The 16,076-nt window shown below is 45.9% G+C and overlaps 1 protein-coding gene across 4 annotated transcripts in view; it reads left to right on the top strand.

Annotated features, from left to right (window-relative positions):
• The window catches only part of LOC121863322 (potassium channel subfamily T member 2-like), a gene marked incomplete at both ends in the record, with an annotated part of 50,809 nt that overhangs the window by 12,392 nt on the left and 22,341 nt on the right, over window positions 1-16,076 (top strand). For 2 of the 4 annotated variants that reach the window (XM_042361942.1, XM_042361943.1), the window contains 5 exon segments: window positions 3-119; window positions 4,258-4,392; window positions 7,468-7,579; window positions 12,951-13,076; window positions 15,688-15,873. In XM_042361942.1, coding sequence (XP_042217876.1) covers window positions 3-119; window positions 4,258-4,392; window positions 7,468-7,579; window positions 12,951-13,076; window positions 15,688-15,873 — 676 coding nt within the window. 4 annotated transcript variants of the gene reach the window in all.

Consider the following 16,076-nt stretch of genomic DNA (forward strand, 5'->3'; position numbering starts at 1 on the left):
AGGAAAAAGACATCGCTCAATCCTATTATCTTGTTACTGGAGAGGCGACCTGACGTGGCCTTCCTCGACGCCATCTCCTTCTTCCCTCTCATCTACTGGATGCTTGGCTCCATCGACTGGTGAGTCCCTGCCTACTCACTATTATAGTGAGTCCCCGCCCCCTGAGTCATGGTGAGTCCTCACCCTCTGTAATGGTGAGTCCCCGCCCCCCTGACATGGTGAGTCCCCGCCCTATGACATGGTGACTCCCCGCCCTCTGTAATGGTGAGCCCTCGCCCCCTGTAATGGGTGAGTCCTCACCCTCTATAATGGTGAGTCCCGCCCCATACATGGTGAGTCCCCGCCCTCTGACATGGTGAGTCCCCGCCCTCTGACATGGTGAGTCCCCGCCCGTGACATGGCGAGTCCTCGCCCCCCTGCAATGGTGAGTCCCCGCCCCCTGACAGTGAGTCCCCGCCCCCTGTAATGGTGAGTCCCTGCCCCCTGTGTGAGTCTCACCCTCTGCAATGTGACATGGTGAGTCCTGACATGGTGAGTCCCCGCCCCCTGACGCCGCCCTGACATGGTGAGTCCTCGCCCCCTGACATGGTGAGTCCTCCCCCTGTAATGGTGAGTCCCCGCCCCTGTAATGGTGAATCCTCGCCCCTGACATGGCGACCCCCCCAGTAATGGTGAGTCCCGCCCCTGACACACGGCGAGTCCTCGCCCCCACACATGGCGAGTCCCTGCCCCCCACATGGCAGAGTCCTCGCCCCCACATGGCGAGTCCCCGCCCTGACATGGTGAGTCCCGCCCCTGACATGGGTGAGTCCCCGCCCCCTGACATGGTGAGTCCCCATGGTGAGCCTGACCCCCCCGCCCTGACATGGCGAGTCCCCCCCCTGACATGGCGAGTCCCGCTCCGAGCATCGAGTCCTCGCCTCCCCCCTGTAATCCCCCTGAGTGGTCGCCTCCTGACATGGTGAGTCCCTCGCCCCCCCTGTAATGGTGAGTCCCGCCCCTGACATGGTGAGTCCGCCCCTGTAATGAGTCCCTCGCCCCACCCCCTGTAATAGTGAGTCCTCGCCCCTGACATGGAGTCCTCGGCCCCCCATGTAATGGTGAGTCCCCGCCCCTAACATGGTGAGTCCTGGACAGTGAGTCCTGCCCCCTCGCCCCTGACATGGTGAGTCCTCGCCCCACCCCCTGCAATAGTGAGTCCTCGCCCCTGACATGGTGAGTCCTCGCCCCAGACATGGCGAGTCCTCTCCCCTGACATGGTGAGTACTCGCCCTGACATGGTGAGTCCTCGCCCCACCCCCTGTAATAGTGAGTCCTAGCCCCCTGACATGGTGAGTCCTCGCCCCATCCCCCCCCTGTAATGGGTGAGTCCCCGCCCCCTGTAATGGTGAGTCCTTGCCCCCCCTGTAATGGTGAACCCCGCCCCTGACATGGTGAATCCCCACCCCTGACACATGGAAGTCCTCGCCCCCCCCTGTAATGGTGAGTCCTTGCCCCCTGTAATGGTGAATCCCCGCCACCCGACATGGTGAGTCCCGCCCCTGACATGGTGAGTCCGCCCCTGACATGGTGAGTCCCACCCCTGACATGGTGAGTCCCGTCCCCCCCCTGTAATGTGGTGAGTCCCCGCCCCCTGTAATGGTGAGTCTCCGCCCCTATAATGGTGAGTTCCCCCCTATAATGGTGAGTCCCCCCTGTAATGTAATTGTGAGTCCCCGCCCCCTGTAATGGTGAGTCCCCGCGCCCCTGTAATGGTGAGTCCCCGCCCCTATAATGGTGAGTCTGCGCCCCTGTAATGGCGAGTTCCGCCCTGACAGTATGAGTAGTCCCGCCCATGTAATGGTGAGTCCCCGCCCAATGTAATGGTACCCGACATGGTGAGTCCCCCCTCCCCTGTAATGGTGAGTCCCCGCCCCTGTACGCTGAGTCCCCCTGACATGGTGAGTCCTCGCCCTGAGAGTCCTCGCCCCCACATGGTGAGTCCCTGACATGGTGATCCCCCTGTAATAGTGAGTCCTCGCCCCCCATGGTGAGTCCCCCCCCCACCCCCTGTAATAGTGAGTCCTGCCCCTGACATGGTGAGTCCTCGCCCCACCCCCAGTCCTCACCCCCTGACATGGTGAGTCCTCGCCCCTGACATGGTGAGTCCTCGCCCCACCCCCTTTAATAGTGAGTCCTAGCCCCCTGACATGGTGAGTCCTCGCTACATCCCCGCCCCCTGTAATGGTGAGTCCCCGCCCCCAATAGTGAGTCCTGCCCCCTGTAATGGTGAATCCCCGCCCCTGACATGGTGAGTTCTCGCCCCCTGACATAGTAAGTCCTCGACCCCCTCCCCTGTAATGGTGAGTCCCCGCCCCTGTAATGGTGAGTCCTTGCCCCCCCTGTAATGGTGAATCCCCCCCCTGACATGGTGAGTTCTCGCCCCTGACATAGTAAGTCCTCGCCTTCCCTCCCCTGTAATGGTGAGTCCCGCCCCTGTAATGGTGAGTCCTTGCCCCCCCTTGTAATGGTGAATCCCCACCCCCTGACATGGTGAGTCCCGCCCCTGACATGGTAAGTCTCGCCTCCCCTGTCCCCTGCCCTGCATGGTGAGTCCTGCCCCCTGCATGGGTGAGTCCTGCCCCCCTGACATGGTGAGTCCCAGCCCCCTGACATGTGGAGTCCGCCCCTGACATGGTGAGTCCCGCCCCTGACATGGTGAGTCCTGCCCCCTGTAATGGTGAGTCCCGCCCTGTACGGTGAGTCTCCGCCCCTATAATGGTGTTCCTGATAATGGTGAGTGTGAGTCCCAGCCCCTGTAATGATGAGTCCCCGCCCCCTGTAATATGTGAGTCCCACGCCCTGTAATGGTGAGTCCCCGCCCCTATAATGGTGAGTCTGCGCCACCTGTAATGGCGAGTCCCTGCCCCTGACATGGCATGTAATGTGAGTCCCGCCCAATGCAATGGTGAGTCCCTACCCCTGTAATGGTGAGTCCCTAACCCCTGTAATGGTGAGTCCCCACCCCTGTAATGCTGAGTCCCCCCCACATGGTGAGTCCTCGCCCTGACATGGTGAGTCCTCGCCCCCCCCATGGTGAGTCCCCGCCCCTGACATGGTGAGACATCGTACCCCCTGACATGGTGAGTCCTCGCCCCCCATGTAATGGTGAGTCCCCGCCCCTAACATGGTGAGTCCATGGTGAGCCCCTGACATGGTGAGTCCTCGCCCCTGACATGGTGAGTCCTCGCCCCCCATGTAATGGTGAGTCCCCGCCCTGACATGGTGAGTCTCGCCCCACCCCCTTGTAATAGTAGTCCTGACATAGTCCTCGCCCCACATGGTGAGTCCCCCCCTGACATGGTGAGTCCCCACCCCTGACATGGTGAGTCCCACTCATGGTGAGTCCCCACCCCCTGAAATGGTGAGTCCCCACCCCTGAAATGGTGAATTCCCTCCCTGACATGGTGAGTCCCTGACTGTCCCCCCATGACATGGTGAGTCCCCATGACATGGTGAGTTCCCTCCCTGACATGGTGAGTTCCTCCCTGAAATGGGAGGACCCTGTAATGGCGCGTCCCCTGCCCTGTAATGGCGCGTCCCCTGCCCCAGGTGTAATGGCGCGTCCCCTCCCCTGTAATCCTCGCCCCCTGTAAATGGCGTGTGCCCCTGTAATGGCGCACTGGTGGCGAGTCTCGAGTCCCCCTGCAAATGGCGAGTCCCTGCCTCTAATGGCGAGTCCCTCGCTAATGTCTGCGCGAGGCAAGGTGGCTCCCTGCCCTGTCAAGTCCTGGTCGCGAGTCCTCCGTCATGGCGAGTCGAGTCCCTGCCCCTGTCGCGGCGAGTCCCCGCCCCCTGTCATGGCGAGTCCCCGCCCCCTGTCATGGCGAGTCCCCGCCCCCTGTCATGGCGAGTCCCCGCCCCCTGTCATGGCGAGTCCCCGCCCCCTGTCATGTCATGGCGAGTCCCCGCCCCCTGTCATGGCGAGTCCCCGCCCCCTGTCATGGCGAGTCCCCGCCCCCTGTCATGGCGAGTCCCCGCCCCCTGTCATGGCGAGTCCCCGCCCCCTGTCATGGCGAGTCCCCGCCCCCTGACTTCCTAGGGGCAGGTGTAGTAACAATATACAGTACTGTCCTAAGTGTAGGTCATGTTAGCAACCTGAACGACTCCCTACCAGGGTGTATTAAGTGTACTAAGTGTATAGGTCGTATTACTGTGGACGACCTCCTACCTGGGGTGGTTGTATTAACACCGTACTAAGAGTAGGTCGTTTTACAGCCTGGACGACCTGCTACGGGCGGGCATCAACCTGGCAGAGAACGTGGTGGTGGTGAACAAGGAGCTCAACAACTCAGCGGAGGAGGACACCCTCTCTGACTGTAACACCATCGTCGCTGTCCAGACAATGTTCAAGTAAGACTCTCTCTCTCCCTCTCCCTCCCTCCCTCCCTCTCTCCCTCCTCCCTCTCTCTTTCTTTCTTTCTCTCTCTCTCATGTTCTATCATACTGTTTGTGTATCTGTTAGTATATATATATATATATATATATATATATATATATATATATATATATATATATATATATATATATATATATATATATATATATATATATATGTCTATATACAGGTATATATATATGCACTGTAAAGTAAGTTGATATAAATACCATTTTGTTGACACTAGACTACAGTATCTTACTACTTGAAGAGATAGTGATTACGCTGATACAAGGTGGAGACTGTACACTTATACATAAACCCTGGAGACTGTGTGTCATCAAAGAATAATTGCCTTAAATCACAAAAAACCCTTAAGGCATCCCCCTGGGTTATGGAAGGTATGTGTCCTTGAAAATTTGTCCGTAACGTGAAACCAATTTTCCCATTGACTTCCATTATATAATTGGAGATGCATTCCCAAGGAAATATTTTCGGCAAAAAGACGTAATACAAGCCCATTTTTTAATAAAAATATTTTTTTTTAACACACATTGATTATTTTATGATATAATAAGATAATAAATATACAAAACACTTGAATTTAACTTACCACAATCGATGTTGAGTGCTGCATTAGGTGAGGTGGTGAGGTCAGGTGGTGCAATCGAAGTTACTGGGAGGGAGACAGAGGGGCACTACTGACTCCTGCCTCGCCCTGTACAGTATTGTAGCAACCCCCCAAAAACCCACACGAAATAAATTTTATAATGTCTGTGAATTATTTTATAATAATATTAAAAAAAATGTACTTAGAAATTTTCCTAATTTCCGTATGGGTGATTTCTTTGTCCGTATCCCGAATTTATTGGTCATACTGTAATTTACAAAATCCGTAAGAGTGAATTTCGTAACCGGGGGGTTGCCTGTACGTACACTAAAGTCTGCTGGTAGTATTTTGTAAAGTACACGACTCCATTATTCATTAGGCTATAGTTTTCCAGACAATTCATTCGTTGAATATGCACTTTGATGTCACTCACAAGTGTGGTAGGTTTCATACAGCCATAACTCCAATTTCCATTAACACTAAGATATCAGCGAAGGACTGGGGAAACATACAGCTTAATGAAATATATGAATGACAATTAATAAACAACAAAAGGACAATTCTTTGAGACATGTTTAGTCAATATCAGAATTACTTAGTGAAAGTTGCTATGCAGTAGAGACTAGAAATAACCACAGTGGGTTTGAAACTTTGGTGACACATTTACAGCTTCACACACATATATCCAGGTCTTGTACTGGAGTATATACTTTAACCATAAATCTTTACCGTGTCAAGTGTAGCCACCAGCAATAATGTTGTACGTGAAGGACTTAAGGATGGAACTCATGACTGTGTGCTAATGATGGGCGGTGTTGTTGAGGTACTGACATATAGTATAGTCGGGCAACTTCTCTCCTTGAATAAAAAATATTTTTATATGTACTTGACTGTTTGTGTGCGAAGCGGTGATGTTGTGCCTTAGATTTGAAGAGCTGCAGGTTTTAGGTAGATGACCGGATGCACAAAAAAAAAGGAATTCTAGTACCGAGAATTGTGAAACTTGCGCAAAGGAGGAGAGGCTTGATGAGGCATGAGGTGTGACAGCTTGGGTTTAAATGGATGGATTGATGGACTGGATTACATTAACACACTGACCATGGAGGGACACATCATTAGAAACGAGAAGGTGAGGAGGAGAATCACCTGTCAAGGATGGGAGGTGTGAAAGAGCTGAGGAATTGATTGTTGTTCAGACGAATTTAGACTATTTTGGCTAATGGTGATAAGTAAGACTGTGAATGTCTCCTCCCACACGTGAGAAAGTGTACCTGGTTGCTGTAACGAGTAAGAAGTATTCAAGTGTCAAAATATACACAAATCCAAAAATGGAGGTGTTGTTGTGTAGAGTATTGTGGAGAGACATACTTGATATACTCTCTCATAAACTCCACAACTAACACAATAATAAGCTTCACTTGTTTCATTATATAACATCCGTGTAGTGTTACAGCACCAAGCTTGGGGACCTGACATCTGCATCACTCTCGAACATCATATTGATCAGGCTTTCTTGTTTGGCATTTAGGTTTATACAGAAAATCTGAAATAGTGATCTTACACAGTACTATAGTCCGTAATCCTTTATGTATTGTGAATAGTATTTAACCATTATATACAGGGTGTTACGTAAATACCTTTCATAAATCAGGGGGTATATTCCCGAGACAAAATGAAGATAAATGACGTAATGACCAAATTGTCAATTCTCAATAGATGCAGAGTTACAGCACATGACAGGTTTGGTAAGAATGTGATGAAACCTACAGTCACCAGAAATAAATCTCCTTGATTTCTACCTCTGGTGCCACATAAAAAGTAAGGTGTATGTTATAGAGGTCCCAAACCGCTAGGAATTGTGGCGCCGTGTGCAGGAAAAGTGTGACAAACATTCGTAACACCCCTGGGGTCTTGGAACGTATGCAACACTCATTTGTGCGATGGGCTGAGGCCTGCATTGACCAAGAGGGGCAGAACTTTGAACATTTGCTCTAAATGTTAATCCCAATACAAATCATATGGCATTATTATTGTTAATAAGCGACACTAACAGCAGTGGATGTTTCATTTACACCCCTTAGACTGTCATGTGCTGTAATTCCGAAACTATTGAGAATTGACGATTTGCTCATTTAGTCATTTATCTTTATTTAAGTCTCAGGAATATACCCCCTGATTTATGAAAAGTATTTATGTAACACCCTGTATTTCTGATGCTATATCTGAGCAGCATTATTATACTGTTGCATTGTGTGGAGGTGTTATATTAAATTATAGTTAACAGGATACCATAACTGTACAATATGGAGGTGTTAGTCAAGTGTTGACTTCATACAACTGTATAGTGTGGAGGCATGAAGGTGAGTAGTGTACAGGGTACCAGGCTACTTTATATAATTTGCTATGTGGATGTATTAAAGTAAGAAAAGTTATTTTGCAGGTTCTTCCCCAACATCAAGATCATCACGGAGTTGTCGCAGTCATCCAACATGCGGTTCATGCAGTTCCGTGCCCGGGACGCGTATGCCCTCCACCTGTCTAAGATGGAAAAGGTACAACTCTCCCCACATGACCGTATTGATGGACCTGAGCAGATAAACGAATCATTGTCACCGGTAACGATCTCGCTGTTGCTGTCATTAGTGTTTGGTCTAGTGTCCATTTGTCGTCCCAACCCACCTTAGTCGACCTGACCCAGACCAGCCACGCGTAGCAGCCCATTGCCATAGGCGGCGGCGTACGTCGCCTGCACCAGTGTCACACTGCTGCCTGGCCACCGGATGGCCCTCTTACTCAACACCAACACCAGTCAATATCAATACAGGGAGCATGATATACACACATCTTCATGTATTGTCTACTCTGAGTCATTATAACAATAATTTCATTGTACAGTATCTTAATTCAAAAAGTCTTTTGGTTTATCATTGTATCACTTGTAGTTAATACAGTGCAGTTAATTTTTGTCATATGTAAGTGTAATCAGTCCGACATAAGGTCTGGAGAGTAAGTGTATCAGTGCTATGTTGAGCGTGACCACAGTGTCCCGAGGTGGGAGTAGTAGCCTGCAGGAGGGTGGAGCAAGTGGTGTTATGTTGAACGGCTCCACCCCCCGGCTCTTGTGTAGTCTGTGTGGTGCTTGTGGCCGACTCCTGGTAGTGTCTCTCACGCTGCCTCACATCACAACACCTTAGAGGGACACTCGCTAGACAACAGATAGAGACGCCTTATAGTTCTGGACGTTGTAGCCAACTTGTGGGTAAACCTTCAGTTTTCTCCTCATAAAGTGAACTTAAAATACAGTATTGTATACAAATATTTAATGCTGATGATTTTCATGAATAATAACTGAAGTTTTGCTCATATACAGCTAGCCAAATAGGCTAAAACATTGTGCTCCAGCAGCTTATTAATTTTAAAATAACTAAGAGTAATACTGGCAAATGACAAATTTTGTTTTAGTATGTAATGAGGCCATTATGTAGTTTATGAGTAAAGGTTTGCTGTGGCCTGGTATTGTGACTGTAGTGTGTAAAGCTGCAAGACCACAGTGAGGCTAGAGAGTGGTAGAGTTAGCTGGCAGTGGTGGGTGGGTGGGTGGGGGGCATGGCGGTGCCTGCCACTGCCTCCCTCACACACCTCCACTACAGGCCCGGGATGCATGAGACTAAGTGTCTTCAGTCATGTGTCCATCTTTGTGTGTCTTTGTCATGCTTCCTTCCTGTATGAATTTAGTTGCAATGACAGTTAAGTTTCCACCCGTGGAGGTGAGGGATGCCTGGCGGGCCCACAGATCTCTTAAGGTTTCCTCCTCCAAGGGGTGTGTTGGGGGCGGGGAGTGAGATGCTCATCCTGCTGACAACAACAAGGGTGGCAGGTACACCGCTGCCTCGCTCACCTTCAACTCAAGTGTCTGTCTCGTGAAAGTTACGTCACTGTACAGGAGATTATTTTCCTGTTGGTGTCTCCCTTCTGATGTACTTCCCTAAGGCTCTCGCTGATGTTTGGTGAAGCAGAGTAATTATTATTATGGCTTTCTTACAGAAGAGAAAAAGTTGTTTATATTGTGACTGATGACTGACAGACTGTGAGTGTAAGTTAATGACCAAGTGATATTGTTTGGCTACCTGGTGTATAACACAATTTATTATATATTACACACACACGCAAAAATGTGTGTGTGTGTGTGTGTATGTATGTATATAGTACTGTACTGTACAGTACAGTACAGTATATACACATAGAGCTTTTCAGAACACAAAATAAGTTTAAGTTCAGAAGAAGTATTATATGGCAGAGGCTAAAACAGGTGACTCATGATGTATATTGTACATCTAAATCCTTTTATCTCGTGAATACTTACGTTTATTTTCAGTTATTCATCTATAGATATTCATAAAATCGTCATACCAGTTAGATGTTTAGAGACAGTCCTCCCCAACACAGTTCTTGAGAGTCTCAGTTTCATAGAAGACAATACCTGAGTGTTGAGTGTGTATACAGTTTATTGATTTATTGCTTTATTGAATAACTGATCAGTTTGAATACATTTTGATGATCATTGTAGACATTGCATCAAATCTTGAGATATTCTTGCATGACTGTGAGTGATAACACGATAAATTCTTGTCTCTCATTTACATTTTCATTAATTGCTCCTAACTACTGGTATTATTAATTCAAATCGAAGTACAGTATTACTGTAATTTTATCAGAATTAAAGTTCTGATCAAGTTTAAGCTTCAGGAGTTTCTTAAATTGATCTGTAATGAAAAATATGTAGATTTTCTTAAGATTCAAAACTGTTCATGTAGTTCAGTCGAAATTGCTCCTTCGCTTACTGTCTCTTATTTTCACTCACTCAAAGAGGCCGGTCAAGTTAGGTTTCTGACTGATTTTGGTTGGTTATGCTAATCCATCCAGTGGATATTATTTTTGAACTTGTGACTTTCTGCCAACTTTTTGTGTTTGGAACAGCTCTAGGGTATACTATACTGTACTGTGCATGTGTATGAAAAAGAGAGAGAGGTAATCTGTCTGAGAGAGAAGAGCTGTCTGTAAAAGAAAGAAAAGCAGTCTGGGAGAGTAAAAGAAAGAGTGAGAGAGGCAGTCTGAGAGAGAGAGAGGGGGAGGAGGTAGGTATTCAGAGAGAGAGAGAGGCGGTCATAGAGAAACTGTAATCATGTTTCATTAATAAGCCTTGCTGTGACCCTCTTCATCATTTGTTTGGAAGTCTTTCTAGTACCTATAATAAGATTTCTTATTTCTTGAGGGAACCTAAATATATAGACTGTACAAGTTTCGATTAGTTGGAGTGATGCAGTGTTACTACAGATCGACAGAATACCCCACAAGTGCAGAAGTATCGGTTGTGCTTGCGTGCGTGCTTGCTTGTCTGTGTGCGTGCGTGCGTGCACAGTGATTCAATTTGCTGTACTGGCTTCCTGTTGGTTAGTGGAAAGGGCTGCAGAAGGTTATCGTCTTTTCTGATCTTCCGAGTGGTGGTGGTGGTCATTATGTCGCATACTTGTAAGAGCTTCTGTGATGTGGAGCCGTTTGGTGTCTTCAACATGTCTCTAAGTATCTGTGTAGATCTCGCCAGTTATTGTCTGGTTAGGGTAAAACTCATGATCCTGTCTCATTGTTGGAGTCCTCAGGCACACTCCTGCACGGTCTTTACTCAATAATTATTTTCACCAATTTCTACTGACTTTATATCACTCCAGATGTCACGATGGATATACTGTAGAATCAAACTTTCAGACTTGGTGACCTCATCTTTAGGTTCCCCTGTGAGTCAAGAAAACACTTCCATTTATTAGAAAATTTATACAAGCAGCTTATAAAACAATACATTGAGGCCTTTCATATAATGTTCTTAAGAAAAACAATCCATCTTCCACTATGGCTCTGTGTGTCTAAAGTATGTCCAGCCCACTTCCCATCTACAGTCTCTCTTTCTCTCTCAATTATACATAATATTAACTAATCTCTCACCACATTTCTTTCTTTCACTTTGTTTATATCATCTTGTTTCTTGTTCTTTGCACCACATTCAAACTTACATCTTCTCTTGTGCATGATCTTCTTTATCACCTTTCACACAGTTCTGTCTTTCTCTCCTATTCCTTCAGTTCATTATCCATTAACCCATTTGCTGATACATCCATGATTCTGTCTCCTTTCAAAGTAGTGTTCATGTCTTCCCATCTTCCTTATCTATTTATTTCCATATGAAAAATAAATGATGAGAGGCTGGCTTTACTATTTAATGTTGATAAAAAAAACATACAGTATGAGCATCAGGTAAAAGTAGTGAATGATGATAGTAAATCGTGGTTGTGTGGACGGGGTTGTAGGTTAGCTAACATTAAGATTAGGATATTTGAACACCCAAGTACACATCACGCTATACAATAAAACACAAACACACACACACAGGATTAAACTACTGTATCTCTCTGTTGATATGGGTGTTTCTGTGGTGAGTTTGTTCGTTGTATGGACAGTGGGTGATGTGTGACAATGGAAGCAAATGGGTGATTGTGTGTGACGGTGAGTAGCAGTAGAAGTAACAACGTATGACGGTGTGTGACAATATGTGACAGTGGGTGACAGCGGAAGGATGACAGTGATTGATGGTGGGCAGCAACAGGAGTAGGTTTGGTTTGGTTTGTCGTGTTGTCATGCCATTTAACTTGAGAACTTCAGTGCATCTCTGGTAGTCTGAATAGAATCAACTTAGAATCAACTTCATATTTTAGAGAAACATTCTTTATGCTTGACAAACTCTGTGTCTATCTCTCTTACTCGGTACTTTTCAAAATCATACTGTGAGGAATAATATAAAACAAGGTTAGAAAATCTCAAATCAATATTTTTTTATATTATGATTATTTAAGCATTTGTGGGTAGATGCTCACACAGGTGGAATTACCAGCCACAAACCTTTTGAATTTCAGTTATTTTGCTCTATGATAAACACTATATTCTTAATCCTCTTGCAACAGGTTAAATTTTTTGTGTGTTATAGAAATTTATCAAAATTTTATAGCTAACTGTGCTTTTATAAGATTCAAATTATTTATACTTTAAAAATTAGAACACACTTTCACGCTTATGATAAATCCCCTTGTACAATCTTTTTTATGAATCTATGCTTTATTAATGAATCATTGAAGGTGTTGACAGAGAGGTGAAGTACAAGATGACAACGCCAGTAAGTGCAGCAGTTGTCACCAAAAGGTGTTGACTCACATGACCACTTGGCCGCTTGATAGGTTACTGATGGTGGTAGGGCATGTAGAGGTTAATGTGGGATGAGGCATGAGTTACTGGGGATGTCTGATGTTATTGATGGGGTTGGGACATTCAGTGGTTCATGCTGGGACATACGAGGTTATTGACACTGTTGGGACATCAAGGGGTTAATGTTTGGGCATGTGCTGTCATTGAGTGTGTTGGGACATCCAGAGGATGAAGGGCTCTTGTTGATCAGGGTAAGAATGAAGAGCTCTTGTTGGTCAGGGTAAGGATGAAGGGCTCTTATTGGTCAGGGTAAAGATGAAGGGCTCTTGTTGGTCAAGGCAAGGATGAAGGGCTCCTGTTGGTCAGGGTAAGGATGAAGGGTCTTGAAATAAGATAAAGAACAAATAAGAAAGGGAAGGAGGAGAGCCTTGATAGGATGAAGGATGGAAAAGTAAGGTTGCATCATCCTATTCATCACCAGCTGGGAACAGAACACTACTGATGAGGTTCTATGTGTGTAAAGTATAAGACATTTAAGTTGGGTAGCTGTGAGAGAGGCAGCGGCTGGAACCTTGGTAGGGGTGGGATGGCTGGTGAAAGATGGTGAGGGATTCGGTGGGTGGAGTGAGAGTGGTGGTGGTGTCTGACGGCGACTGTGTTGTGTGTAACCTGCAGGGTAGCCAGACTCAGGTCCCTGGGGGTCGCCCTGCGTCTCGTCGGTCCCGGTCCCGCTCATTCCGGCGGCGACCTCCGCCTCAACGACCGATTTACTACTCTGAAGTCATTAATCAGCTGGAACGGGTAACCTTCCTGCCGCGTCGCTGCGGCCACAACACTTTACTGACTTTTCGGATTTCTTGGCTTTTTTCTGAGAAATCACGGACACGCACGGCAAAGGTTATGGTGTACGAGCACAGTCCTCACTGACCGGCCTCCTGGCCTTCCTGGTCGTACCATGGATCACCCTGACCATGCTGCACTGCGCTCCCTGATTTCTCAATTGTGAAGTTTGACTTTGCCTTCTCAGTAACACCCTGAGGCTTGCTGCATCCCGGCGGTCTGCTTGATGCTTGGTACGGCGAGCTCTAGAGTGACGTCTCATTTTGAAATGTTGATATTTTCCGACTCGCCCCTACCTTTTTACTTAACATTGAAAAATAATAATATGAATGGTACACTTAACACTTCCACCTTTTTTAAATGTTTGACATTAAAATGTAGTTAACATTCATAAATCCTTAAGACAATTTTAAATCGTCTTCTGCTAGGAGGAGACCTTGTGAGACACCACCATCTCCCTTTTTCTTATGACCACTTCAGACTGAGAGTCGTGAGTCTCTTTAGTGCCGGCATGATCACCTCCCTCACCGGCCTCACCTTCACCTCCACACATCCTCAGTATGTTCCTCACTAACCATTTTAGGGTGTTAGAAGTTGCTCTGGAGTGAACCGTGTGTTGTCATGTGTTCTAAGGCCCTAGGGATACCTCTTAACTTTTGTATAAATTCCCTTAAAAATTAATTTACAGTATTAACCTTTCATTTTGTTGCTGTTGATACCAGATTTTTTTTGTTAGAGTTGAAGATGTTTTTGATTTCCCCAGGACAGTACCACAGTTCTCAGAATAGCTGGGGTCATTGTTCAAGTGTCCTGCCATGTTTGTGTTGCTTAAATATTCCCTGAATAAATACAGTTATAGAGCAATCCATAAAGCACAACACTGCAGGAAGCTACAGGGCTTTACGGGTTTTTTAAAAGCATAATACGTAGTAGTTGATGATGGTGTAGGAGTGGAGGTTGTGGCCGGGAACAGCACCATCTGCAGCTCCCACACAGATCAAGTCTACCGCGCTCTTCTTCACACATCTGCTCCTCAAAACAAATCAATGTTGATGGTTTAACTATTTATTTGGGGGTAATTTTGCAGTAATGAAGAAAACTGTACAAATGTAAGCTTTAAATATTTATAATAATGTAGAGTTAAAGAGCAGATGGAGGATAATATGTGTCAGCTCCGGGTGAACAACACACTCTTTAGCATGCACTTGTCGTGGCCTGTATTTTGCATTATTGTCATGCTGTCATGCTCTGGGCTGTGCGCATGGTAGCACCTTGTATACTGCATGATTTGTTTTTGTTAATGTCGTCTCAACCATCTAAACCCATATATTGTGTGTGTGTGAGAGTGTTGACACAATTTCAATGTGTTTTTTTTAACTTCGTAATAATTTTAAAACATTTTCTTAGAATAATTCAAGAGGACGTGGAATGTTAGTTTTTTAAAGCCCATCGTGGATAACACTGAGTCTCATGGTGTCACTACAGTAGATTGTACATCAAAAGGTATGGAAATTTGTTGTATGATTTTCATCATTTTACGCACTTCTTCACAAAAAACACAACATTGACTAGGATCGAAAATGTTTGTTTATTGTTATTAGTAATGGTTTATAAACATAGCTTATGGAAGATGGAAGCCTCTGATTTAGTGTTTACTGGGGGGTTCTGTAGACACAGCCATTGTGCTGCTCATGTTACCTCCTCACAGGTGGGAGGAATAGTTTCACATTCTGATGTTTGGTGCGCAGTTAACTGGGATTTCTGATAGGGCAATAGCGAGTACTTCAACACCTATTTTTCTCGCTACATTCAATAAACTGTATAATTCCACTTGTAAGGTAGTTTATAGTGTACTCCTGACAGCTACAAACACTCCTCTCAAGACACTGAGGAGGCTGTGTAGGAGCCACCCAGGTGTATATCAGAACACACACATTGTTCATCAGTGGACACTTTTTCAATGCTTGATAACATAGACAAAGGTTGAAGGTTCATAACATGTTATACCGGCATTTTAGTTAAATGTCCAAAAGAACTTGTATCTTTGTTTAGAGAAAATGACTAATACATTGTCTTCATATAATTTTTCTCAAATATATTTTATTTTGCATTAACTTTCAATGTTTTTATCACTTTAGATTTACATTCATCATGCGATTATAACTTCAGTAGATTTTCTAACTAAATGTTTCTGATTACTAAGTGTACATTCACAGGGCTCCTGCCTGTAACATTTAGTTTAAGTTCACATGTTTCTGCTATTTATAATATGTTCATTGATAGGGTCACAGTCTCAGTAAGTTTACATAATTTTAAAATGTTTATATGTCAACTTAATAAAAAACAAAATAAAACAGCAGTGAATGCTATATATGACTGGAGCAGCGCGGGGGGAGGGAAGGGTCGCACCTCTAGGTATGGGCAGAGTACAACATTTCCACGTCCTCTACGCGATGGCACCATCATGAAATACTCTAGATCCAACTCAGTATTTAATGCACAAGTTGATAACAAAATGGTAACAAGAAAAGGCAGGTGTAGGGCTTATTGTAATGCCACATTCCTCACACAGCGAGAGAAGGAGCGTGGGTCACACATCTCTTACATGTTCCGGCTGCCCTTCGCTGCTGGGAGCGTCTTCTCCGCCAGTATGCTCGACACACTCCTCTACCAGGCCTTCGTCAAGGACTACCTCATCACCTTCGTCAGGTTGCTGCTGGGGGTCGACCAGGCGCCAGGCTCGGGTTTCCTCACCTCGGTAGGCCGGGACAGGAGAGCTGGGGAGCTTGGCACTGTGCTTGACCTATGACATGGAGTAGATGGACTTACAATACACTCAGGAGTTTGTGGAGTGTCATACCCAGAGCTGTCATATTTTTTTTTTTATTATTTAGTTAATAATGGTACACAATTTAAGATATGCAATCGTATCATAAAAGGTGGGATTTAAATTATTTATCC

This window comes from Homarus americanus, unplaced genomic scaffold, assembly GCF_018991925.1.
Source record: "Homarus americanus isolate GMGI-L3 unplaced genomic scaffold, GMGI_Hamer_2.0 scaffold46197, whole genome shotgun sequence".
Classification (NCBI taxonomy): domain Eukaryota; kingdom Metazoa; phylum Arthropoda; class Malacostraca; order Decapoda; family Nephropidae; genus Homarus; species Homarus americanus.